The sequence below is a fragment of the Mesocricetus auratus genome, unplaced genomic scaffold (assembly GCF_017639785.1).
Source record: "Mesocricetus auratus isolate SY011 unplaced genomic scaffold, BCM_Maur_2.0 Super-Scaffold_100676, whole genome shotgun sequence".
NCBI classification, from domain to species: domain Eukaryota; kingdom Metazoa; phylum Chordata; class Mammalia; order Rodentia; family Cricetidae; genus Mesocricetus; species Mesocricetus auratus.
The window spans coordinates 133,021,881-133,049,498 of NW_024429266.1; the positions used below are offsets into that span (position 1 = coordinate 133,021,881).

At 47.3% G+C, this 27,618-nt stretch overlaps 2 protein-coding genes across 3 annotated transcripts in view; one reads left to right on the forward strand and one right to left on the reverse strand.

The window, feature by feature from the left end:
- Positions 1–14,248, forward strand: part of Reep1 (receptor accessory protein 1) — a 101,792-nt gene extending 87,544 nt beyond the window's left edge. Inside the window, exons 7-9 of one of the 2 annotated variants that reach the window (XM_040737809.1) lie at positions 2,988–3,023; positions 8,775–8,926; positions 11,550–14,248. In XM_040737809.1, the coding sequence (XP_040593743.1) occupies positions 2,988–3,023; positions 8,775–8,926; positions 11,550–11,621 (260 nt within the window). In that variant the 3' untranslated portion in view covers positions 11,622–14,248. The remainder of the gene's footprint in view (positions 1–2,987; positions 3,024–8,774; positions 8,927–11,549) is intronic. The other variant, XM_040737810.1, reaches the window with a different exon arrangement.
- Positions 14,249–19,434: 5,186 nt separating this feature from the next.
- Mrpl35 (mitochondrial ribosomal protein L35) lies at positions 19,435–27,426 on the reverse strand. Its single transcript, XM_005076085.4, has 4 exons — positions 27,306–27,426; positions 22,645–22,834; positions 21,537–21,681; positions 19,435–19,806 (listed from the first exon to the last, which is right to left on the reverse strand). Exons 1-4 carry the CDS (start codon positions 27,346–27,348, stop codon positions 19,618–19,620), a joined length of 567 nt encoding a protein of 188 aa, XP_005076142.1. The 5' UTR covers positions 27,349–27,426; the 3' UTR covers positions 19,435–19,617.
- Between the last annotated feature and the right edge of the window lie 192 nt (positions 27,427–27,618).

Genomic DNA, 27,618 nt, shown 5'->3' on the forward strand with positions numbered 1-27,618 from the left:
TGAAGATGGCGTAGAAGAAGCTCCCATGCCCGTGTTGGAGCTGGGGCCGTCATCCACAAGGTGACAGACAGGTCCCCTGGGAAGAAGTCTGGCAGAAGCAGTGGAAGGGAGGACAGCCTTATTTTGGTTCACAGTTTGAGGGCACAGGCTATTGTGGCTAGGAGGGCATGGTAGCAGGAATATGGGTCCAAGTCAAGAAACAGAAGAGAACCAGAAGTGGGGTGTGACCCCCAGTACTCAAGGTCCGTGCCTTGTGGCTCCCTTCCTCCTGTAAGGCCTCGCCTTCCTAGAGGTTCCACAGCCCTTCCAAAAAAGCATCATCACCTGGGGACCAAGTGCACAACACCTAGTCCTTCCTGGCTAGGTGACACTGAGCCTCTAGGATGCAGAAAATGCCACACAGGGAAGCTGACACCGCAAGCAGTCACCACACTTGCTCCTGCTCATTCCTGTGAGCCGCTTCCTCCCCTCAGCTCCGGGTACTCCTGGTCTTAGAACTTTTCTCAGATGGATGCCTAAGTCATGGCAGAGGGTTTGGCCTTGTGCAGGAAGCTTTCTCTTGAGGAAGAGGCCCCATCATGTCTTAGGATTGTGAGAAGAGATGGAGAAGAAACGAAGATCATTTTCAGACTCCAAACAGAGCTGAGGACGCTGAGGAGAGGGGATGGGGACAGGCATGGCTACCGGCTGTGTCTGCAGCAACTGGAAGTCCCAGATTCCGTGGACACTGGTGGATCTTGGAAGCAGGATACCCCCCCCTGGAAATACACAAACCATAAATGATTCTTATGTAATGATTTATGTAAAGTAAAAATATAGCCATTTGTGATGAAATATGTCTTAATCCCAGCAATCAGGAGGCAGAGGCAGGAGAATTGCTGTGAGTTCAAGACCAGTATCATTTACATAGTGAGTTCCAGTTCAGGGCTACATGATGAGACCTTCTTTAAAAAACAGGCTGGACAGTGGTGGCACATGCCTTTAACCCCAGCACTTGGGAGGCAGAGGCAGGTGGGTCTCTGAGTTGGAGGCCAATCTGGTCTACAGAGTGAGTTCTAGAACAGAGAGGCTACACAAAGAAACCCTGTCTTTAGAAAAAGGTAGGTAGATAGGTAGTAGGTAGGTAGGTAGATGAGTAGGCAGGTAGATAAGTAGTAGGTAGGTAGATAGGTAAGTAGATAGATAAGTAGGTAGGTAGGTAGGCGGATAGGTAGGTGACAGCAGGGGCTGGAGAGATGGCTTAGTTGGCAAACTGCTTACTGTAAACCTGAGTTTGGATCTACAGAATTCATAGAAAATCCTGGTGCAGTAGCACAAGCCTATAATTCCAGCACTGAAAAGGGGGTGACAGGAAGACCCTGAGACTTTGGCCGGCCAGCCAGTCTAGAAGAACCAGTGAACTTCAGGTTCAGTAAGAGATCCTGTCTCAAAAGATGAAGAGGAGAGCAAGAGAAGAAACCACTTCAACCTGCCATCTTTACATTCACAATCAGGGGCAGGCTCACCCTCAAACACACACAGACACACTCACACACACAAAAAATATACATAGTATACAAAATAATACATTTGCAAGAGCACAGTTAAGCAAAAAGATGCATGTAAGCATTGAAATTCATGCTTCTTGAGGAAGGAGAATGGGTGGGGTCCTGGATAGAAGCGATGGGGTGGGTCCAGGACACGGTGAGGATGGTCGGCTGAGAAGTGGGGCCAAGAGCATTTGCTCTCTGCATCTCGAGGAAACAAAAAGAGGAGCGGTAAGACACACGTGAAACAGTACTGCTGTGAGGCCTCTGCCTGCAGCGTTCTAGCGGACAGACCCTGGCTCTGCCTCCCTCTCTAACCGACTCCACTGGCCTGCCACAGGCCTTACACACAACGGCCCCTCCGTGCGACACGAGGAGAGCACAGGGTCTGAGCTTGGTAGATGGAGAAGCAGAGTTCTGTGCTGCCACCTTCAGCACCCAGGGTGAGGCTGAGTCACACCCCAGAGCTGACTCACCTGCCTGGAGTTTGCCCTCTGGTTGAAAGGGTTAGGACAGGCAGAGACTGGCTGCCCCACCCCAGAGTGAACTGAAAGGGAGGGACCACACATTGGAATGGCTGGCATTAGCCACCAGGAAAGGTACACCAGGAGTTGAGAGAATGAAGAGAGCCTTCCACAGACTCTGAGTCATTGGGTCAGCAATGAATTTAGTGAGCACCTACTGTGTGCCAAGATCCACATGGTCTGGAGACCCATGAATGCGGTGTCCAAAGCAGTAGCCAATTAGTCTTTTTGTCAAATTCTCAGACACTAGTTCACTGGGCATGAGAGAACAGTCTGAAGAGGTTTCCTGGAGGACTGTCTAGAAGGAGAGGTTTTTTTTTTTTAAACAAAATAAAAATAGACAAAATTTATTTTTAAAAAAGAAAAAAAAGATAGAAAGGAAGAGCAAGTCCTGACACATAATAAGATAAGGAACCTCCAAATAATTTGCCATTGAATTCATTTGCTATTGGTCATCTAGTTCTGTACATGCAGCCTATCCTTAAGAATATATAAGAATATAGTTTCACCAATGAGACTTCCTAGAAGAATGCTACATTTTAATTTGCAAATAGTTATCAGTTGGGGATAGTATTTGAATTAGAGTTAGGGTCATGTGTCTACTACTCCTTTCAGCTATAGGACCCTATCTGGTGCATATCCATGTAGGCCATGTACATGTTGCCTCAGTAGAAGGAGAGGTTTTGAGGAAGAGATGGTTAGTCCCAGGGGAGACTCTCACAGCTCCCACAGCTACAGGAAGCAGGGCCTGACCCTGGGGGAAGTGGAATCAGAGATGATCCCTTCCCTCACTGCAGTGTCTGGAGACACCTCCCTCTTCCTGGGATTCCAACTCTTTGGGGGATGCACACACTTCCCTGGGGCTTCCTGTTTGCTGGGGCCTGGTTCCTGTTGGGCGGGGGCTATGTCTGACGGCGCCCCCACCGAATTCCCACAGTGTGTACCTGCTGCTCCACCTGCAGGACCCGGAAAGGTGAGTAGCAGCCTGCCTGCCTGCAGCCTGCTGGATTCAGCTTGCTTCAGGGTGCCACTGACCTTGGGGCTCCCTTTCAGCTGCATGGGCCAGATGGGGGACAGAACTCTTAAGGCAAGCACTGCCTTACATTTCCATGGCCAAACCCCTCAGGAAGCTGCAGTTAGGATGCTGACTGGGATCAGTCACCTGAAAGCTTTACTGAGCCTGGCAGATCCACTCCAAGATAGCTCCAGGGGCCACTCAGGCTGTTGGAGAGTCCCCACACATGGCAAGTGGCTTGGCCCAGAGAGAATGGTTCTAGATAGAGGGGCCAGGTAGGAAGCTACCATAACCATTCCTGACCTTGCCTTTGAAGTCAAGCTAGCAATTACTTTTAAGTTGTTCTGCTTGAGTCACCAGGCCAAGCCTATGTTCCAAGCCTCTTAGAAGGAATGTCAGGGACACATGTGTGAATCTTTAACCCAATGGATAGTCCTACACAGACAGCCCTGTGCAATGTGTCCTGAGGACACGGGAGACTGCCCACACTCCCTCGAAGGAGGAGGCCCTGAGTTTTCAGGGGATTCAGCCCTGCCAAGGGAGCTCTGGCTTACCACTTACAGCTGTGCAGCTTTTTGTGAGTCATCTAACTGCTCTGAACTTGTTTCTTCATCATACAACAGAGACGGGGTCCCTGCTTCCCTCCCCGAACAGTTATGGAAATGGCTGCCAAAGGGCTTTTTGAAGGGTGACTACTATGGGGGTGTGCGTGGACATGTGGTGGGCATGTCAAGGCCTGTGTGTGGAGATCAGAGGACAATGTGGGAGAGTCTGTTCTCCCTTTCCACGATGTGAGTTTGGGGGATCAAATTCAGACCATCGGGCTGGGCAGCGGGCACCTTTACTTGCGCCATCTCTCTGGCCCATGACGGCTGATTTACAGGCTGGACTAGCCAGACGGACTCAGGATTCTGGGACTCCCACTTGCAGACAGATGCTCTTAATGTTGCATTTGCTGGTGTGAGAGTGACAGCTGGCGGAGCTATGGCTCTCTGGGGCCAGCTACACTGCTCTCCTAGAAGACGTTCCTGAGCTTAACTCGATGTATTAGGGTCCTGGGTTTTGAAAGCCATAAGTAAGTCCAAGACACGTGACAGACAGGGACACTGGGCAGGGACACAGTGGGAGGGTAGCGTTCAACCAGTCTGGAAAGTTGGGGACTCCCATTGCCAGACACCGGCACATGGGTCTGGTAGACTTCCTGGTTCATAGGAAACAGACTCCAGTGTCCCCAGATGGCAATGGTCATTTCTGCCCCCCACTCTGCAGGTTGACTTGTAAATTCTGTGAGCCAGGATAGTACCTCCTAGGACCAGGTCGACTAATGCTCCATCCTTTCTGCTCCATTCTTCTTCTTGGCTCTAAGATACCTTCACCTATGGGACACCAGTGGTTTGGTCTTACAGTCAAAGTCTGCACACCATACAGATAAATCTGCAGATAGTAGTAACTTGTGAATTCTGTAGATCCCTGTGGCAGGCGTCTTAGAGTGGATGGGGGTTTGGGAGCGTGGAACAGCCAGAAGCAAATAGCTGGGCATTGGCTGGAATGGCTATGCTTGGAGTTGTGACCGGGCCGCTTTGGCCCCAGCCCTGTCTGCAGGTCTTCCTCTCCTAGGGTCCTGCTGACATCCAGGCCTCTAGACTTTCTTCCTGCCCCCAGAGCTCCTTGCAAGGGCCCATCCCATGCGTCCTCCCATTGCATCCCTCTGTGTCCTTAGGGACTGCTCTCCTCTCTGGGCCCATTCTCCCTTCTGTAAGGTCTGTGGTCCCTCCAGCCCTCTGCGAGTGAAGCACCCTGCTGGGAAGTGCTGACAGATGGCTCTGGGGTGTGTTTGTCTGACACCTGGAGCTGGAAGCTTCAACACCTTTTGAGAGGATTCCAGGGGACCTGGGGTGCTTTTCTCCTGATGCCCTGAAATACAGCATGTGGGGCGTGTTCAGTCCAGAACATGGGAAGGCTCTAGGCATCCCTGGAGACTTAGGGCCTTAGGATCCCTGGGCAGAAACTGAACTTTCTAAAGGGTTTGCAAATCCAGTTCTCAACTCAGGACAGTGGAGAAAGGGAAGGTGGGCATTTGGGAGGCAGATAGTCACCTCAGAGGGCAGTGACAGCCATGGCATTAGAGTTCACAGGCCTGGCAAACAGCAGATGTCAGACACAGCCTATTCTAAACTGTGCCTCCCAGACGCTAGAATGTTCTCTCCCTACCTCGGCTTCATTCTGCCTGTCAGTTTCCTGCATATTTCTGTCTCTTTGTAGATGTTTCTCTTATTATCCCTGTCCACCACCTTTCCCGCCCTCCTTGTCCCTCAGTCAGAAAGGCGTGTGTCAAGCCTCTTTTTAAAATCAAGTATGCTGGGCATACACCTAAGTATGCGTGAGTTTCATTCCAAAGTCCCTTCTCTAACAGATTTTTCTTTGCTCTCTCCTTGGCCACTGCTGGGAACCTGGATGTAAGTGCTCAGATAGGCATGTCCTTGCAACACATTCGCTGCCTTGCATCACTAATGTGTGTCGTGTGGGATGGATGCTAACCTGGGTGTCGTGCTGTGCTGTGGGTGGGTGACTCAGGGCTTGGGACTGGCAGATCTGTTCAGGTCTTTGAAGGGCTTAGACTTCCCAGCCCCTCATTCCCATCCTTCAGTGCTGAGCCTGACACTAACACATGCATGTCCCCTGTTGTGGAAGACAATAGGAACCCCTGTCCTTAAGTAGAAACCACAACCCTGACACACCCATGACAGCCCAGTGGGCTCCAGGCCTGGGCTGCTATTGCTGAAGGACTGGGAGGGGTGTGGCCTGGCCTCTTACGGGAGAGCCTGTACCCACACAAGTTCTCAGGATCCCGGTCCATCGCCAAGGCTGAGCACATATTGGGTCACAAGTCTATGCAAATATGTAGGCACACTCCTACGTTTCATGCCCTGTCCCTCAAACTGGTGCCACCCCTCAGTGTGGCCAAGTTCGGAGTGGCTTGTGTCTTATTTACTCTGCTGCTTGTTCCAAAAAGGAAAGGAATGTGAAGGAAATATATGTGAAACGGTGACTCAAAGTGAGGAAAAGATGGAAATTGGGGGATATGACCAGGAGATAGATCAGGAGAATATTCTAGCGCAGCCACCTGGTCATGGAGCAGCGAAGACGGGACCTCCTCACAACCTCTGGAGAGGGAAGCACAGCTAGCCAGTGTCCACAGTGCACCAGAGCTTGGGAATGTGGCTTGTCCATGTTTATTTTCCATCCCGAGAGAGAGACAATATACAAATAAGGGGCTAGGGACTCTGCTTACTGGTAGGTCAGTGTGTGTGCAAAGCTGTGGATTTGATTTCCAGAACACTAAATAAATACCAACAACACACGTGACAGATGCACAGGGACCATCCTAATAGTTGGGCTGTTTTCTAGGTGGGGTTCTGTATGGCTTCCATCTGAAGCTATTTCTGTCCCCCAACCACCCACTCTGGCCTCCTTTGCTCCCAGTCTCTGCCCAGATCAGGGCTGGCTTCTACTCCTGCTGCCCGTATGTCTAGAATGACCTCCGCTCCTAGGAGTCACAGGATCACTTCTTTTCAAAATAGAGTCCTCGTTCAAGGTTGCAGTGGAGAGCATGTACAATGCCCTGTTAACAGTTTCAGTACTGAGATGGGTATTGGATTTTTGCTTGTTTCATTTTGCTTTTGTCCTGAGACAGGGTCCCCACACTGCAACCCAGACTGTCTTGGAACTTACTGTGTGGCGCAAGGCAATTATTAGGATTACTCACATGCGTGCCCAGCTCAGGAGGTGTTTATCATTATTGTGGTTAACGTGTGGTTTGGATGCACAGCCTCAGTGCATTCTGGTGGGCAGACCCAGTAGTTAGATACCCAAGGATCCTGCTGTGTCTCTGGGTTATCTTCTGATGCCCATGACGATTGGTACAGGGAATGCCCTGGAAACAGGGTTTAAGGGGAGCAGCACACACCTGTTCGAGGCCTAACCTCAGCCAGTGCGCAGCCCCATCCTCAGGATGAAGGTTTCTGATGGGTGGCCAGGACGCTTCTGCATTTTTACCTTGGCCTGGGTGCTTTGTTTGGGTCCTGGGTAGGCCTGGACCTTATGCTTCCTGCCAGGAGCAGTCTGTGTCTGGAGGAATGTCCTGGTTGGCGTGTCATGTCCCAGTGCAGAGCAGAGATGAGATCTTTGAGGCAGCAACAGGCCTCCATTTAGCAGTAAGGCTGAATGCCGGTCCTCAGAGGCTGGGGGATATAAGGGATGAGTAGCCACAACCCCACTACCTCACTGCTGAGCCGAGACAGGGTGGCTGACAAGAGAACCAGGGCACATGCCAGGGGCTGCAGGGTACAGACTATAAACATTACTGGGGGCCCGGAGCAAGGAGGCTCTGGAGGGCCTGAGTTTTCAAGAAGTATCATGGAGTTACTGTCCTCTAGTTCAACAAGCCGATTTAGGCAGTGAAGGGACAAGAAAACAACTTAACTTGGAGTCAACAGACTGAGAGAAACACAAAGCGAAGAAAGGGCAAATTTATGATGTCAGGCCCTGACGAACTGGCTGAGCAGCTGGCTCTCCACCCACTGCTCCGCTCTGCCAGGCCTGCTGACGGCACATGTGTTCTCATGCTGCCCTCTGCTGGCTGCCGTGGAGCACAGCAGCGCAAACTGGAGAAGCTCATAGTTGCTGGCTTTAGTTTTAGTTCATACTGGCTGCGTTTGCAGAGCAACCAACCCTCCGCTGACAGATGGAGCCAGTTCTGTGGCTGACTGTGTTTTAGGAGCAGTAGCAGGGTAACCTAGAAAGAGCTCAGGTTTCTGTCTGCAGACGTCAGAGTGGTGGAACCAGATGAGGTGTGGGCCCTCTAGCGCTACCTTCTGTGATTCTGGGTGATGACAGCATACAAAGAATAGAAAGACATGTCTGTGGATGCCATGTCTGGGCATGGGCAGAGTAATTTACATACTAACTAAGCTAGAACATCCTGGCTCAGTAACATGGCTGCATTCAATGGGCCAAGTTAATTCTGGAGCTTTGCTTATAGTTCACTCAAGTTAGACTGAAATAGGAATCTTGCTGTCATGTGGGGGTTGGGTGACAGTTAAAACATTCAGATTTTGTATAAAAATGAGGGCCCTCTGCTATCTAGCACCGGGGTCCTTTGAAATGAAAACTCTGTGCAGCGCAGCTCCAAGTTATCCCTTGAGGTCTCTTGCCGTCTTACACCCTGACTCTTACAGAATGCCTGGCACTGCATGCACAGGGGTACTGCCTGCAGGGTCAACACCTGTGCATACAGTTTAGAAAGCCAGGCATCACTCCTCAGGAGCACAGCTCTTGTTTTTTTTTTGTTTTGTTTTGTTTTGAGAAGAGTCTTCCCAGGCACTCCTCCCGTGTCAACTCATGGGTCTAAGCATCAGGGCTTGACAAGTCTCAGAGCGTCCCCTTCCCATCCTCCTGGGAGCTGTTCGGTGGCTTCTGAGCCTACAGTTGATTATATATACACATGCTGCCGAGTCTCCCAGTTACACCTTCACCCGCCCCCTGGCCCCCTAAAGACAGCGGAGCTCCTCCAGACCCGGGCCCCTGACTGTTCTAACAGGTTGCTGGTGCGGTGTACCTAACCTTGCCCTTCCTGCCTCCCTTGCTCCTTTCCATGCTGACCCTCTCCCCTCTGCTGTACTTTGTCTCCTCTGTTAGATGGACATTAAGTGGTTGAGGGAGATGTGAATGAGGGTGGTGTGAAGTCGTGGGAGCCCCACCAGGTCCAAAGCCCACTGGCGTTTTCTGACGAGGAGGAGGAGGACCTGTTGGAGTTCATGTACAAGTATAAGGCACCGAGGAGGACGGAGTTGCCCCTGGAGGTACATGGTGTCTGGAGGTGTGGGCTGGATCATGTGTTTGCACTGGAGATCTGGGGGTCCTGAGAATGGTGTCACTTGTGATACTCAACATTCTCTGAGTGCTACGGGGAAAAATGACTTCCCTATCAAATAGGTAGGGCAAGGCACCAGGTAGCCTCTAGCTACCTGCCACGGGATATGTGTGTGTGGGGGGGTGTGGAATCAGTTCTAGGGATGAAAATCAGTAAGGGCCTCACCAGATGAGCCATTTCTCCAGCACTACAGTTCTTTAAAGTTACCAGAAAACAATAAGCTTGGCATTATGGTCAGTTGGGATGTAGATGGTTTGGCAGCAGTAGGACCATGCCTGGCACTCGTGGGCTGTTCTGTGACACAAGTGGAGAGTTGCTAGTCATGGGCTCAGGACAAAGCCACTGGGTTCCTCTCTGGTTCCTTATGTACTGAGCTCTCTGACCTGAGGGTCCATTGTGAAAAATCATGATTCCTGTTACAATCCTGAGAACCAGATGAGATGTCCAGAAACATTCCCCTTGACAAGCATGGCAGCCTAGCTTTCTCCTTCACTCCAAGATGAAAGCTACAGTCACCTCAGCTGTAGGACTTCCTTCACTCTGCCCACGGCGGATCATTTCATCTCTCACATATTATTTCCCCACCCCTTCTCCAGTGCTGTGGATCAAACCAGGGCCTCCCATACATGCTAGGTAAGCATTCTGCCACTGAGCTGTGTCCCTAGCCAGCTGGTATGGATAAGTTCTGGGTACTGGACTAGTCCTATTTGGCCTCAGAGTCTGAGATGGGGAGAGTTCAATCTAAATATCCCAGGGCCCAGGGATTATGCTTTGTTTGTTTGTTTTGCTTGTTTTGAAGACAGGGTTTCTCCATGTAGCCCAAGCTGTCAGGGACTTGCTCTGTAGACAAGGCTGGTCTCCAACTTACAAGGCTGCCTCTGCCTCTCAAGTGCTGGGATTAAAGGTGTGTGCACCCACCACCTGGCCGTTTTTTTAAAACAGAGTCTCACTGTGTAGCTCAAGCTGGCCTCAATCTCTCTCTGTAGTAGATCACAAACCCTTGATCCTCCAGCCTCCATCTCCTGAGTACCTCGCTCACAGGTGTGCACCACACCTAGCTGTGGTTCTGTTTAAAGCTTTGCACATGGCTCCCCTGCATACTATAATGTCCAAGAAACAGGTGCCTAAAAGGGGGAGGTTTTTATTGCCACTGTCTCAGCCTATGTCCAGTGAAGCCATGGCCTGGGGGCTCCGGGGGCACTGAACCTATTCCCCACTTGGGTGCTTACCTTGCACTGGGCTAGTCAGTCACCAAGAGATGGTGATGAGAGGGACAAAGGCCTCACTTCAGCCTGGTGGGCAGTGAGGGGCCATGTGCAAATATCCCACTCCCTGGGCCTGCGTACAAAGTCCTCTGCTGTGGGGCATATACAAAACGTATCTCATGGGTAAAGTGATTGATTGTTTAACAATGTATGAACCCTGGGTTCAATGCTCCAGTATGGGAGGGAAACAAACATTTAGCCAGGTGTGGAGCCCATCTGTAATCTTAGCTTACTTGGGAGGCTGAAGCAGGAGGATCACAAGTTTGATGCCAGCCTCGCTACAAAACAATCTCATGGCCACCTTGAGTTACTTAGAAAGACCAATCTCAAATGAGCAAACAACACTAACCAGGCCACTATGAGAGACAAAGGTGGCTGTGTGTGGCCAGGCAGGTTAGAGTCAAGGGGTCTCCCAGACAAGTGACTTGAGCTGGTGCTCAGGGGGACTAGTACAAGGCAGAGGAAGGGGAACAGGGCTTCCAGTCATAAAGGACCGGGGTATGACAGTACAGTGGAGAGAAGTCCTCTGTCCTCACAGAGAAGCTTGGGCTGTGGACAGCAGATTGGGGCCAGCTCTGTGAACCCTATCGGGTGGCATGCTAGGAGAGTCATCCCTCTTCTTTCTTTTTTTCGAGACAGGGTTTCTCTGTATTGTCTTGGAGCCTGTCCTGGAACTTGCTCTGTAGACCAGGCTGGCCTCGAACTCAGAGATCCTCCTGCCTCTGCCTCCCAAGTGCTGGGATTAAAGGCGTGCGCCACCAACGCCCGGCGAGTCATCCCTTTTCTTTATTTCAGTCGCAATGCCTCCTGTGGTTTGTGCCTCCCCTGAAAGAAATAGTCCCTGTAGTCATCGTTGGGGAGATGGATGAGGTGGTGTTGGTCTTGGTGGTGTGGCTTGCTGGATAGTAAAAGGTTTCACGCCCAGAATGAAGCCTGGAATCCAGATGCATACACCAGAAAAGTTCCCAGAGGAAATACAGAAATAATCAAAGGGCTGGAGCTGTCTCTGGCTCAACTCATTTGAAACAAGGAAGGCATGCCATTCTGCACAGCCCTTCCCATTGGACTCAGGAACCCGTGATGGCCTTTACACGGGCTCGGCTCAATCTCACCTCACAAGGGTGGGACTCCAGTAACTGATTCCTGTTGTGGGGACCCCAGCTCTATACACTAGGGGAAGCTGACCAAAGGAGATGATGTCTCAGTATCCCTTCCCCAGATGCTGTCCCCCAAGATTCCACCCCGTAAGCCACATGGAGGATGCCCTTTCTTTGCTCTCTCTACCAGGCACCGCCTAGAATCCTTCGATCCCGCTTCAGGAAGAAAAGTACCTCATCCTTGGCCACTGAAACCACGTGAGTGAGATGAGCCAACAGCACCGGATCCACAGACGTCTCTCCTCTGCCTTAAAGAGCTAGTCACTAGTAACGCGGAAGTGCGCAGGCTAGGTGTGCTTCCTGTGTGCAGCCTCACAGACATGGCCTTTGTTCGCTCCCCTCTTCGCCTTTGACAATTTTCTGTTCCTTCCTTTTTGTTCCCGGGGGAGAGGCTAAAGGGAAAAGGTGGTGGTGGAGGGTGACCTTTCCGTCTTCCGGGGTCAGTAATCTTCTGCAGTTGGATTGTCATTGTGGCCACAATGTTTTTAGATATATAGGCACTCTTACCCTGCTGCTGAGATGGACGTTTGTAATTTATTTGTTGCATAGTTTTTAGTCCTGTAAATGCAAACGAAGTGATCTTTTTAAAAAACTTTTTGTTGTTCTTGGTACTAATACATCGGACTATTATGTATATATTTACGGCTTTTAGCTTAATGTAATGAACCCGCAAGGGCTGCCAGAGGTTCTGGTGAGAGAGCTGCAAAAACCAGAAATGTAGACAAACATTTTGATTCCAGACAATGTCTTCCACCTGCTTACAAAGCCAGTGCCAGTAGGGCATGCCTACTCCTGCCGGAAGATGGCCCACGTTCTTCAAGTGGCTGTGCAACCCGCACAGCAGAGCTGAGCCAGGAACACGGAGTCTCAGCCACAGGAAGGAAGGTTGCTGAGTCAGGGAAGGGGGTTCAAGATCAGAAGTTTCTGAGCCCTTCCGGGGACACTGGACCTGCCTCAGGCAGGCAGACGTCTCACCCTTAGCAGAACCGTTTGCGGGGCATGGAGACTCAACGCTGGAAGAATTCCAAGTATCTCAGAAACACTTGGCAAGAATATTTCCCCTTCAGGGACCAGTGCTGTGGCTGATTTCTCCAGGAGGAAGAGCCTACATCTGAGCGCCTTGTTTCAGAGAACACTAAGCAAAGAGAAAAGGCTAGAAGTAGGCTTTGTGCTCACATAACCATCAGAAGGCAGGATCTGGGGTGGACTGAGGCTGAGATCCACAGGCAGCTGTGGCTCTTGCTCCCCTCTGGCTTGCGTGGCAGATGAACAGGATGGACTGACACTCATGTTTACTCCATGTCTTCATGGTGTGGTCTAGGGAGCTGCCCGTCCCTCTGAGAGCTGAGTCAAATTGTAAGGCTAGTCTATTCGTGCTTAGAGTCGGTGTTTTCTTTCCATGTAATGCATGCAGTGGTCACAACCCAGTTACTTATATTTGGATTGTGTTTCTTCATAGCTATGCTCTGAAGACTAGAGAAGTAGTGTTGTATACCACATAGAACTGCCAATAACTGCACACAGGCTCAATTACAGAGCGCTCCGTTACTGAGCTACACAAACATGCACTGGGAGATTGCCGGTCTACATTAGCTGGACCTTGGCCACTTCACAGAGGGTTTTAATTGAAGTTCATTGCTGCCAGATACACCTAGTGAAATTCTCCAAAAGTGATTCTGCAATTTAGAACTAACCCTAGGGAACTAACTCAAAAGCTGATGACCGGGAGGTCAAATAGTCTGCCTGTGGCCCACACCCATCTGAATTCGGTAAGAAAACATCTGTCCTCGTCAAGCTCACGCAACAGCTCCAGACAAGCGAAATGATAGCCTGTAAAATGTAAACCTGTCAGTTGGGTGTATCTGGGATGAAGAGAAACAGGTGCAGAAAAGCCTGAGAGAAGCAGCTTTGCAGCTCCCCACCCCACCCCCAAATAATAAACGGCTTTAGGAGCAGAGTTCCAGTCCTATTAGATTTTCACATATTACAACGGGAAGTCATAACATGTTAGGCTCTCAAGTTTGTACTCAGCTATGCCAAAACTGTTTGCAGCACTCCTCAGACATACTGTATTACTTCGAGATTTTAAAATCACAGGTATCTAAACTGTTGTCTCACTGTAAGTGTAACTACTTCTCCTTCAAGTGTTGACTAGGGGGTTACCTCCTCTCTTAAACACACCTGCTATACAGCCGAGCGCAGCTGTCTTGTTTCTCGAAAACTGTGTTTACTTTTCTGACAAGCTGTGCATTTGTACGTGGACTGACATGATGTGAATACCCCTGTCTGTGCAGTGTGTGGTGCTGTCTAGAGAAGAGAAATGGATGTTTCTACTTTGCTGACTTAGACACAGGCTGTTTACAAGTGCTAGCTTGAAGGTCTGCACTTGTCTTAGCGTTGAGTTCCTTGCCTTGGAGCACAGGCTCCATTGCTGAAGATAATGTCTCCTGACTGTGAATAGCTTGCTCACTCTGCTGGCCTTTGATATGTCTGTTTTCTGGTAAACCGTCCATGTGTTTGTGTTAAGAGTGCTTCTCACCACAACCGTTGTGTAGCCTTCCCAGTTTTCCTTGCACAGTATCTGAAGTGGCAAAAGATGTGCTTCACCTTCGGACAGTGACACCCAGAAGTGATGTTCTCCATTGTGACTGTGCACACTTCCTCTAGTTTATTTCTGAAGCCTCTAGAATGAGCTATAATTAAATAGTATACTGGACCGTGTCTCTAAGGGATGTAAACTGCAGTATTCCAAAGGCTGAAGCTCTGCTGTTTTGTTATAATGCCTGATAATACCTTGAATAAAGTCTTAACATTTTTCTTTAAAAAAAATTGTAATGTTGGGCTTATGAGAAAAGAGGAAATACTTAAAAAAAAGTTTATTATTTTGGTGGTTTTTAAACCATACTGACCTAGACCAGCAAGCCATTCCTCAGTGATCCTAAGAGGGAGTACCAGAAGATAAGAAGATAAGGAAAATAAAAGCTGGGGTTGGAGGTCATGTACAAGCTATGTCTTTTTTTTTTTTTTTTTTTTTTTTTTTGGCTTTTCGAGACAGGGTTTCTCTGTGGCTTTGGAGGCTGTCCTGGAACTCACTTAGTAGTCCAGGCTGGTCTCGAACTCACAGAGATCTGCCTGCCTCTGCCTCCCGAGTGCTGGGATTAAAGGCGTGCGCCACCAACGCCCGGCACAAGCTATGTCTTATCCCAGACAAGTTTACCAAGAAGTACAGCATCTTATATACTGCACATAGTTTTTGGGGAGGTGGGAAGGGGGTGGAGTCATCAGAAAGCCATCACAGACGGGATGAAGCCAGCAGGAAGCTGATCAGGCACTGCTGCACAAAGGGAATACAGGGTATCTCAAGTCACCACAGAGCCAGCACACAGCAGCCTTGGGACCGGTAACTCAAGTTTCCTCAAGGGAAAAGACCAAGTTCCTAGAAACCAAACCCTTAACTCCTTTAAGGGCTTAACCCTAGCTCTAGGCCAGCCTTTGTCAAGTCTACCCCTGGGCAAGGACACAGAACCAGGTTCCTTTTGTCCTTTCACTGGGCGGGGCCTCTCAGAAAGCCTTGGATTGGCCTGGTTCTCAGCAAATCATGTACATGTGCATGCCTATACACAAGAGTGCAGGTACCCGAGGAGTCCAGAAGAGTGTACCAGACCCCTTGGAGATGAATTACAGTAGTTGTACACCACCAGATGTAGGTTCTGGGAATCAAACTTGGGTTCTCTTAGCACTCTTAACCACTGTACCATCTCAGCAACCCCAAAATAACTTTTTCAAAATGTGGGTTGGGCTGGTAAGTAAAAGTATTTGCCAACAAGCCTGATGATTTGAATTTAAACCCTGGTACACACCAGGCAGTGGTAGTGTCTGCCTTTAATTCAAGCACTTGGGAAGCAGAGGCTGTCCAACTCTGAGTTAGAGGATAGCCTGATCTACAGAGCAAGTTCCAGGACAGCCAGGGCTACACAGAGAAACCCTGTCTTGAAAAACAAAACAAAACAACAAACCCTGGGACCCGGTACAAAGGGAAGAAGATAGTCCTGCAAGTTGTCATCTGACCTCCATGTGCATGCTGTGGCGCACACGGCCCCCTCTATTACAGTAAACTGCCATAGAATGTTTTCAGTGCGGGAGGGTCTAGGATGTAGTTCAGTTGGCAGAGTGCCCAACTAATATGCACAAAGCCCTGGGTCCTATCCCTAGTACCACATAAACAAGGGACACACCTGCTCAATAGGCAGAGCAGGAAGATCAGAAGTTCAGGGGTTTCTCAGCTATATAGAGACTGAGGCAGGCCTGGGACATGAGACCCTGTCTGAAAAATACAAAAGTAAAAATTATAAATAATAAAGTGTGGAAGGTAACAAGGGTTAGAAACTGAGTGTTTAACTACTCCCTAGCTTGGAAACTTCCCCACTATAACAGATGACTGGGAGGAAAAATGTCACTGATGTACGTTTCACAAGTTCAGCTGATCATCCAATTATTAACCTTAAGGTGTCCTACTGCTTTAGTGGAAACTGGGTACCTGTAAAAACATGAGAAGTTCCTCTGGGTAGCCGTTTCCTTCTTGTTTCTTCACCTGCAGATATGGAGTAGCTCTGCAGGTTAGAACAGGCTTGTGCATGTGCAGAGCCACTGTGGATGGTAAAGATGCCCTTAACACTCTGCATCCCTTGCCTTTAAACCATGAGCATCAGGCACCAGGGCCTTAGCTGTCATAGAGTGCTCGTACAGAAGGTGTATTCAGCACCACATAAACAAGATGTGACAGCACACCCCTATCATCCATCCCAGAACTCAGAGGTAGAGACAGGAGGATCAGAGGTTACACATGAATGTAAGGCCAGCTCCAGCTAAGCAAGATTATCTCAAAAACCAACAATAAGACAGCAGGCTCCCTGCAGCTTCACTGGGAGGTCAGAGAGGACTTTCAACCATCAGCGTTAATCACGGTTGTTTTCACTGTTTTTATAGTACAGACTGGAAAACAAACAGTAGAGTCAGAGGGCAGAAAACAGGAGAAGAGATGGGAAGAAAGGCTAGTAATCCATTCATTGACTTATTTACTGAGCCAGGGCCACACACCTGCAGGGTTGACAAGTAGAAAGCAAAGTCACACAACTTCAGAATTGAATTGGTAGAGTTATGAAGTACTTACTACTAGTGTCAGACCACAGTCATTTGCTGATTAAGACCTGAGCTGTCCTATCTTGTTAGAAAATCAAAGGAAGCACACAAGATCCCAAATAGTTAAACAGGGGTTCTAGGGTGCATAAGCTGTGTTTTATTTAAGCCTCTCTATGCTTTAGTTGCCTCCAGTTTATATCAGGGATAAATGGTAGCTCCTTTATAAGGCTAGCATGAGGCCCAGCAGACATACTGAAATACAGCAAGTGTTTAATTAATTACATGTAAATAAACAAGTGTACATATACTTGAACATCATTTAGGCAGGCCCTCTTTACTGTCAAACTAAAAACTCAGCTCTGTGAAAAGCTCCCCTACCCACAAACAAAAGCTGTATGGATGAAACTCCCCATGCACCTCAGCCTGTGGTTGCTGGTCCTTCCCTGCCTAGCCTTCCTTGGCCACAGTCGGGAAGTCAAGGCGCTGAGGCCACATAACAAAGACCCGATCATCCACACTGACTCCAGAGAAGTTATGAGGCTGTGCAGTGTCTTCCTTCTAGTTTCTGCAGCACCAGCTCTTCCCAGTGCCACAGATGTCTGGAAGCAGGAGCTGTGCAGGTCAGGAAATGCAAAAGCTCCACAGTACTCAGCTTCTGCCACCTCCGGAGTGTGACCACAGACAGGAAGAGCCGCCAGAACAGAAGCCATTTGGGGTATGAGGTGCTCAAGTGCACATGTGGTTCCCAAATACACACATATCCGGCATTCTAGTTTCACGTCACCCTACGTCTCTCCATTTAATGAACACAAGCACTGGCTTCAATGACTGGTCCTCAAATTCCTGGCCTGACATGCCACAGAACTTCAACTGAGTATCTTATCCCACTAAATGGAGGAATTTCATGTTATCATCCAAGGTTTCAAACAGTAATTCATTCATAAGTCTACTTAATGGGAGTTTTCAACTTGGCAAGCTGCTTTGTTTGAAAATGTTTCCAGATAATTCTAACAGGGGAGCTAAGAGTTGCTATCTTGGACTGTAGCCATCACTTGCCATTCTGTAAGTAAATAATATGTAACTCTTGCATCCTTTTTCCCATCCAAGTACTAAGGGACCTGACCCTGCTTAGCTTCTGAGAGCAGACACATCATGGGCATTCAGGGTGGTGTGGCCATAGTCTTTTGCCATTTCTAAAACGAGTGATATTGTTGCCCTCCAGCATAAGGCAGCTTACCAGTCTCATCCAGTAACAGATACTACTTATCCCCTTGGTTACCACAATGTGCTTTTAGAGAATTCTGAAAAAAGCCTATCCTAACAAATGAAAATAAGAAATCTCAAGTAGATAAACTTTTGTTTTGTTTTGAAGGCAGGGTTTCTCTGTGACTTTGGAGGTTGTCCTGGAACTAGCTGTTGTAGACCAGGCTGGTCTTGAACTTACAGAGATCCGCCTGCCTCTGCCTTCCAAGTGCTGGGATTAAAGACATGCGCCACCACCGCCCAGCCAAGTAGATAAACTTAGAAATACAGTGCATTTGAAAAGTTGGGCAGAGGGCGAGAGAGGCAGTTCAGTAGTTAAGAGCCCCTGGTTGTTTTTACAGAGGACCCGAGTTCAATAGTGACTCACAACCATGTGTAATTCCAGTGCCAGGGGACGAACAATCTTCTTCTGGCTCCAAGGGCACCAGGCAGCCACCTGGTGCACACAAGTACATGCAGGCAAAACACTTATATACATAAAAATAAAAATTAAAGTTGGAAAGAAAAACTGGGCAGAAAGAGTTTATTATATAGTTGTGTGTTTCAAGGATATGTGGAAAGGTGATTTACTTTTATGAAAAGTATCCTGTTACACTGGGAGGTGGTGATACACACCTTTAATCCCCGTACTTGGGAGGCAGAGACAGGCGGATCTCTGTGATTTGAGGCCAGTCTGGTCTACAAACTAAGTGCCAGGACAGGCTCCAAAGCTACTGTTAGAATAAAACGAATGATAACTGTCATAAACACAAAGAACCCAAGACACAAGATGAACCACACTGCTACTCTGCGTCATCTCCACACAAAACTGCTCACAACTGCTTTTCCACTCCACATGAACCTGCTAATACAACCAGGAGGGCCTGGGTAGGATTTTGACCCCAAAACAGGCAAGCTCTACATTGCATGTGTAGGAAGAGATATCAGGACTGTGCTGCTAACCATGCCCACTTTGGGCGTGGCTAGAGGCGCGAACTGATGTGGTAATAAAAGGTGATGCAGGAGAGACTCAGGCTCTCTTTCCAGCTTTTAGTCCTGTAGCGGAAAGCTGCTGACTCACCTTGGTGCCAGTTTTCTCTTGTAAGTACTTGCCACAATAAACAGTTACCTTTACCCTCATCAAGTGTGCTGCTTATCTTTACAGGCATGGGTTAAGGTTTACGATGAAAAGGCAAGCCGGCCCATTTAAGAGTCCCTTGGCAATTAGAGACAGGAGAAGACAAGAGCTGAGGGCTGTAATGTTAAAAGGAACTGAAAGATAAGAAGTGATGGCAAGAGTCACATACATACATGGCAGAGCCGAGGCATAAAACCCCATCATCTCCTGCCCTTCCCAGAGCTGGGGTGGGAAAGTCTCAGGTAGGAGATCAAACTCTGAGGTGGTTCCTGAGTTCCAAGGTACTTATTCTTGAAATGTATCATGCATCATATTGAGGACAGGCACACAGGATGTCTGTTTGGTATGTGCAAGGTCCTGGATGCAATCTCAGCCCCACAAAAATCCACTGTGTGTCTTTTCATGTTTTTCCTCACTCGAGATTCCTTGCAACTAATGGGAATGAAGAAAGCCATTACCATTTTTGGAAATAATGCATAAAATAAATAACTTTTAGTTCCACGACCAACTCTGGGAATATTTAATGCATGAACTTTTAAGCACAATGGTGGTATTCTGTTTGTCAATCAGTTGGTACAGTTTACAGTGTATCACATACTCACTTCTGCAAGGACATCATGTACATATCATGTACATAGAGATTCACATTCCACAGATGGGAACCTGTGAAAGATCTGAACTATACTCGCAGGTTCGTTCGATCATGGTACATCAGGTAAGGATCACCAGCATACCAGTTGCGCCTCTTCCAGAAAGATGTGGTCATTTTATCTAGGAGTTTACTCTGGGTCTTGTTGCAGAACACAAATTCTCTTAAGCGCTTTTTTCTTGCCGTTGACTTTTTCCATAATTTTTTCTTATAGCCAGCCTATGAGATAACATTACAAAGACATTTTAAAAATCACAAAGGTAGCAGGGTGTGGTGGCATATGCCTTTGATCCCACAGGTGGCTGTGGATGTCATATTTATAGAATCCTAATTTATGGTCCTAGTCATCACCACTAGCATCCTTTAAGATTACTCGCAACAGGAAATCACTAGAAATCTTAGTTTCTAGGTCAGAAATGGAAGGGGCACTGGATGAAACCATGCCACAGAAAATACTTCCAGATTTTGTAATCAGTGTGAGTTAACCCACCCAGACTTCTGTTTTTCTTTCTTTCTTTTTTTTTTTGGGGGGCGGTGAGACAAGGTTTCTTTGTGTAGCCTTGACTGTCCTGAAACTCACTCTGTAGACCAGGCTGGCTTTGAACTCCCAGAGATCAGCTTGCCTTTACCTCCTCAGTGCTGGGATTAAAGGCGTGCGCCACCACAGCCTGGCAACTTTTGTTTTTCTATAAGTTAAATTTTGATAAAGCTGGCAAAATGGCTTAGGCAATAAAGGTGCTTGTCTCATAAGCCTGATGACCTGAGTAGATTTCTTGGAACCCAGGTATAAGGGTGGAGGAAAAGAAGCTCCCAAACCCATATAAGGTAGAAGGAGAGACGGACTCCATACAGTTGCCCTCTGACCTCCAAATGCACGCTGCAGTATGCTGCCTACCTAATAATAATACATTTAACAAAGTAAATATATAAAATAAGATTCTAATGAAGCAGGACTTTCTGCACAAGACACAAGCTGGTAAGTACTGCTGAAGAGTTTATCAGGACTTCTACAGTGACCAAGAGTTCAGAGCCCAGTAACAGGGACATACAGGGGCTGGAGAGGTGGCCCATGGACTAAGAGCACTCGCTATTCTTGCAGAGAACCCACAAAACAGCTCACAATCATCTTTAACTCTAGTTCCAGGAGAACAAGTACCCTCTTCCAGCTTCTGCAGGCACCAGGCATGCACATGAACATACACATATGCAGGCAAACATACATAAAATTAATAAACCTAAAAACAAACAAACAAAAGAACTACTAGAAATGAAGGAGAGAAAATCACTCATGTCACACTAAAGGACATGGCATAATAAAAGGGAAAGCTATTTCTTTCTTTCTTTCTTTCTTTCTTTCTTTCTTTCTTTCTTTCTTTCTTTCTTTCTTCTTTCTTTTTTTGGTTTTTCGAGACAGGGTTTTTCTGTATTCTTTTGGAGCCTGTCCTGGAACTCTCTCTGATTGATCAAGGCTGGTCTCGAACTCACAGAGATCCACCTGCCTCTGCCTCCCAAGTGCTGGGATTAAAGGTGTGCGCCACCAACGCCCAACTGGAAAACTATTTCTAATGGTCCAAAAGGAACCATCAGAACTGCTGTGCAGCTTCTTCTGCACACCTGAGCTCATGCTAACTAGGAACAACATGCTTGTCTCAATGGAGAAATGAGCTGAGTTCTAATCCACACATTTATCTACAAATGTAGGGTTGTCTCTAAGATAGGGGATAATCCTCTCAGCCCTTCCAATAGTGACTGCACCTGCTTTATGAAGGCTCTGCCACTCTGAATTACGCTGTACTTTATTCATATTTATGCCCTCTCTCTGCACAAGGATGGACAGAGGTGCGGCAAAGCTGGCTCCTCAGGGCAACACGAAAGAGCTACGAGTGAGATGAGAGAGCGCATGCACCTTGACCTCCTGCCTTCCAACCAGTAACAGTATAAAGACTCACTTTTCTCCTTAGCCAGAGGCCACAATGAAGTCGGAGGAACCGATGCACCACCGATTTGACTGTCTTCCTCTTGCCTTTCCGTGCGCTGCAGTACGTTAGAGTTCTGACAGGCGGCTTCAGGACACTGGGAACCAATGTAGCCACTCTAAATACAGTTTTTAAAATGTAGCAATCAGACTGATGGAAGGACAAGACCCATTACACTGCTCCACTGGAGGGAACTGACCTGTAACACATTTTACTTCAAGTGACACTAAGCACAGAGAATGGCAACCTTCCCAACTTCAAGTCTTTTAAAATCTGCCTCTTCAAGGAGAGGTAGAGCCTGTGTTTAGCACATACAAGACTCTAGGTCCATTTCCCTAACACCAAAAATAAAACCCACCTATTCAACCACTCAGAGAGAATTTATCCCACTCTCTTTTAACCACACAGTCTCCTATCTATCTGACTACCTGAGTATAAACTCCTTGAGGACTTCAGCTTGTTTATCTGTGCACTTTCTGCAAATACAGTGCTGGGTACCTATGGGTACTTAACTGAGTATCTGCCACCTGACTGACGACCATACAGCAAGCAACACAAGCTGAGCATCTCATTTGATCTCTGGTTTGCCTGACATCTTCCATCTGGAAACCACATGAACAGCATCAGAAACGAGCCCAGGAATGGAGGAAGATATCACTAGCAGAGCACTAACCTAGCACATAAAAGGCCCTAGGTTCCTTCCCCAGACCCACAAATATTGAAAAAGTCAGGCATGGCGGTACATGCCTATAATCCTAGCACTCAGGAGACTGAGCCAGGAGGGTGACTATAAGTTCAAAACTACACAGCAAGATGGGAAGGAAGTGCTCTGTGCACTAGGATACCAACCCTATTTTCCTCCTCAGTCAGGCAGTGTGGATCATAAACCGCAAACAGAGCAAGATTATCTACATCTAAAATGCCTTGACCATATTTTATGGCTTTTGCAGTAATAGGGAAAGAAAAAAGGGCTTCACCAATGGGGCAGAACGACTGTACCACTGAGCTCCATGCCCAGCCTAGGTACAAATACTTTAGAAAATTTTGTATAAATATTATTTAAATATGTAATTGGACGTACCTATTAAAGACTGTTGCAGTATGCCCATGTGTAAGGCTTCTGACAGATGTGATAAGTCTTGGAGCAAAGGAAACAGCCGGTGTCTGAATATGTCTAAACTGAATGGTGCACAGTGCAGAATTCAGACAGGCATTCTTGGCATAGCTCCGATAGGCTGAAGATGCCAACACATTCAGGGGACGTAATAGTCCTGCAAAGACAGAGAGAAGACCATGTACTGAATATGTTCTAACATACACACCCGTATATTATACTGCTTGGAAACCAAGTTAGACCTAGAACCTAGATACACAGAGAAAGCTTTCACCAACTTCATTGATATGTAACTTACATACGATAAATTACCCATTTTTATATACACAATGGCTTTTTACGAAATGTAGAATTCTACAACCATCATATACTCCAGGTTGACATGTCTTAGCTCTATGCCCTGCAATGAGGTACAAGATATGTGTAAGATTTATTGCCCCCACCAATTTTATACCACAGGGAGACAGCCCCTCCAGATTCAATGCGGCAGCAGGTCGTCAGAGACATGGCAGTTGGATGGTCAGAGTGGAGAGAAGACTCAGAGGAAAGCAGCTCCACTGACAGTAACAGACCTGCTGGCAGTGACCTCACCTGTAATCTCAACACTGAAAAGTGGAGAGAAGAGGACCAGGAATTCAAGGCTATCCTTTGCGACAGAGCAAGTTTGAGGTCAGCCTAAGCTGAATGAGACCCTTCCTCAAAAATACAAAACACAAAACAAAGGCAAACAAACAAACAAAAAAAAAATCAATAGGGGCTACAGGGATGGCTCAGTGGTTAAAAGTGAATACTGCTCTTGCAAAAGACCTGAGTCTGTTCCCAGGCCCACAACTCCAGGAGGTCTGCTGACTCTGGCCTCCCTCCAGCACCTGCACTCACGTGTGCACACGCATGCGCATCTGCACACTCACTCACACACACACAATACACATAATTAAAATAATAAAAATAATTGTTTGAAAGGACTAGGTGATGGCATGCAAGCATGAAAACTTGAATTAGGAGCCCCAGCAGCCAAGCAAAAGCTGAACATAGCACCACTGCATACTGGGATAAGACAGAAGAAGAGACAGGCACCTGCTAGAAAGATCCAGGTTTAGTGAGACATCCCATCACAAAAATGAGCCAAAGAGCCACAGAAGACACTCAACGTTAACGTCAAGCCTCCACGTGCACACATATTGGCATGCAGACCTGCCCACCCATGTGCACACACAAAATGAAAGGAAAGCAAGAAAGTAAACACCTCCAAGAAGGAGGAGGACCCACTTTGGGAAGGACAAATAAACAACATTAGCAAAAGCTTTGGTGCTGAAACAAATACAGCTATGGATGGGAACAGCAGGGTCAGGCCTGCCAGAGGCTGTGCACTGCTTCCCAACCACAGCAGAAATGCCCAGGGACAGGCAGTGGAAACGAGGCTGGGCAGCCAGGAGGCAGAGTTGAGAAGGCAGAGATATGTGAACTGGAGGCTATCTTCTTTGCTAATCCTCTCCCTTAAGGCTACTCTGCAAATCAGAGAGGATCATAGGGTTTACTTCTCTAGCACTTTCTAATCAGCTTTAATGTGAGACTCAAGAACGCACATGCTAAAAATGTTTCATGAGATGATGGAAATGTCTTAAGGTCGGTGATGATTTTGGTGATGATTTTTGTCATCAAACTGGATGCATAAAAATGAGTATTTTAGAGCTAGGGAAATGACCTGGATGTTAAAGTGATTCCTATACAAACATAAGGGCCTGAGTTTGATGCCCAGAATTCATGTAAAAATCTGGGCATACTTGTAATTCCAACACTGGGGAGGTAGAGAGAGGTGGATCCCTGGGTTTGTTGGCCAGCCAGCCTAATCAGTGAGTGTCACATCCCAGAGAAACCAAGTCTGAAAAAACAAGATGGACTGCTCCTGAGTGTGACACCCAAGCCTGTCTTCAGCATACACACCCTCACACACAAACATACCTGCAAGTAAAAGTATAGTAAATTCTACTCCAATAAGGTTAGTTTTAAAAGAAAAAAGTGATGCTTGGCCTAGAAGCACGCGCAGGTAAGTCCAATACTTGGGAGGTGGTAGCAGGAGATCCAGAGTTCAAGGCCAGATGCTCTTTCAGAACACAAATGCCAGCAACAATTTGATCTGGGGGTAGAGGGGGCAATCCCAGCACACCAGAGACAGAGGCAGAGCACCAAAGTACGAGCCAAGTGTACAGATATATAGCATGTTCCAGGTTAACCTGGGCCACATCGTGAGACCTTTTCTCCAAACCAAAACAAACAAACAAACAAAAACCCCAAAAACAAACAAAAAAACTCGAAAAACAAACTCTACCTAATCTGATAGCCAAGTTGAACAGTGATCCACTGTCCACTTCGTTGATTTCACTAACAAAGGGGTGTGTGTAAATGACAGTGTTTGAATCAGACTACTTTTAACTTTAGCTCTACTATTTACCTAGCAGTGTGAACAGGAGCAAATTAACTTAATCTCCTTATATTCATTTTCCTCAACTTTGAATTAGCTAATTATGGAGATTACATGAGATAACACATTGAAGTAATTTAAGAGGACTTGACCCAGAGAAAACACTTAAAACAGTGCTAACAGCAGATAAACGATGTGCTGGAGAAAGCCAGAAACGTCTGGGCTCTCAGCACTTGGGAAGCTAAGCAGGACTGAGAGTTTAAGACCAGACTGGGAAAAAGAAATTTCCTCACATCATTCTTTTAAATGTTTTCAGTGGAACTTAAATGTCACAGTGAGGGCCAGTGAGAGCCCAACAATCTGAGTTCACTCCTGAGAACCCATGATGAAAGAGAACCAACTCCCAAAAGTTATCCTCTGATCTCCATAAGGCTGCTGTGGTGTGCACTGCCCCCCCACAAACAAAAATAATCATATGATCTATCTCATCTGTTTCTAAAATAAAAGGGTTCAAGGACTAATACCAAGTAAATAAAAATAAAAACCTTTAATCAAAAGACACTGGATACCACTGCATAACCTTTAGATTTGTGAAATTGTGCAGGTCTGAGGGTTAGAGATGGCTCAGCAGTTAAGAGCACTTGTTACTCTTGCAGAGGACCAGGGTTCAGTTCCCAGCACCACTTCAGTTCCAAAGGATCTGGCACCATGCACACATGCAGTACAATTAGGCAAAACACTCATAAATGTAAAATTTAGTAAGTAAATATTTTTTAAAAGCGCAGGTCTGATAACATTAAGTATTAGGGAGGCTAAGGAGCCTCTACTGCTAAAATGACTAAATCAGCACATTCCTTTAGAAAGGAGTTTATCTATGTGCCCTCTGACTGAGTAATTCCACAGCTAGACACACACACACACACACACACACACACACACACACACACACACACACAGAGAGAGAGAGAGAGAGAGAGAGAGAGAGGAGAGAGAGAGAGAGAGAGAGAGAGAGAGAGAGAGAGAGAGAGAGAGAGACATTCTTGCATTTGAAAACCAGAATTTAATACCAGTAAGTTTGTCTCTAACATCATCCAACCAGGTGTCCTGGTTCACATCTGTAACCACGGCACTGAGAGGCCAAGAAGGCCATCCTGGGGTATATGAGACCCTTACTTAAATGAGACACCCAGACTAAAAGCACTCAAGTGTCCATCAGTGACAGAATAGAGAACACATAGTCACCTAAGAAAACACAGCAGTGAGAAAGCAGAAAAAGTTTCATGAAAAACAAACCCCATTGAGTAAAAGGCAACCAGACATTACACTACATACATTACATAAAAATTAGTGCAAAGTGCAAAGCCAGACAAAATATTGAGCTGAAGGTATAGTTGCTAAAGTGGCTATGGAGAGAACAGGCAAGCGAAAGATGACTGGGCAATGCAGTGGGTGGAAAGGGACTTGTCTTGAACTGCTGTTACACATGTCCACTTTATAGAGTAGCTAAACCATTCATGTATGTCGTATGAGCTTTCCATTATACATATTTCATAACTCACAAAGCTTACAAGCTCTAGTGCCTGGAAATTTTATACGGTTACTTTTTTTCTTCTTGGCCTTCTGTCTGTTCTCTCACAGAATTTTATCCCTACAGTATAACTTGTGTAAGTAACTTCCTAATCGCTTCTATCGTACATGAGTAATTTTAATTTTCTGCCTGGTTCTCCCGTCATCCCTGTATTTCCCCGTCGGAGGGGCGTACTTCAAAACGAATCTGGCCAGTCTCTCGATAGTTACACACGGTTCTCAAGAGTACCAGTGTGCTTCGATGCTTTAGGGGCTTAGGATGAGCTCCATTTTACCTCTATAGAACCCCAAATTCAGAGAAATTCCATGACTCTCAAGGTCAAAGGTCGCGGAAGGCGGGGTGAACCTCTAAATCAGACAAATGTAATCCTGGGTGCCACCCTCGCCTCCTCTGCCTCAGTCTCAGGTCGGCTCCTAGGGCACGGTGGACGCGGGCCGCGGAGACGACCCCGTGCTAGGAGTCGCGCTCACTACTTTGTGTGCGCGGAGAACATTCGCAGCAAACCTCCGACCTCAAGTCATCTTGCTGGGTTTTCTTTCCCTGTTAACTTCCAAACTAAACGCCCACTCCCTCCCGCGCCAGTTCTTTTTCCTGGGAAGACGTCAGTGGAGTACTGACCTGAAGCGGCTCTCAGCGCACCCGTGAAGACGGACGCCGCCATCTTGCTACCTGCCTACGGTGGCTGCTGTGGGCCACAAACCAGAACAAGAAGATCAGCAACGCAGCGGAGGCGGAGTCAAGGGGAACAGGCGTGGCCAAGGTCAGGCACCTGCCTTTATACCAGGTTTTACCCTGAACCGCAGCCATTCTAATTATTTTGTGTGCGTGCAAGTTTGGGTCCACGCATGCCACCGCGTGCTTATGGAGGTTAGAAGAGAACTTGCAGGAATCGGTTCTGTCCAAACTCCCCATTTTTGCAACAAGATCTCCC

Coding starts and splice junctions, on each gene's coding strand:
- Mrpl35 (XM_005076085.4), bottom strand. CDS start 27,348: ATGGCGGCGTCCGTCTTCACGGGTGCGCTGAGAGCCGCTTCAG. Junction 21,682..22,644: donor ACTGCAACAGTCTTTAATAG/GTACGTCCAATT, acceptor AACTGTATTTAG/AGTGGCTACATTGGTTCCCA. Junction 19,807..21,536: donor GCCTCTGGCTAAGGAGAAAA/GTGAGTCTTTAT, acceptor GTTATCTCATAG/GCTGGCTATAAGAAAAAATT.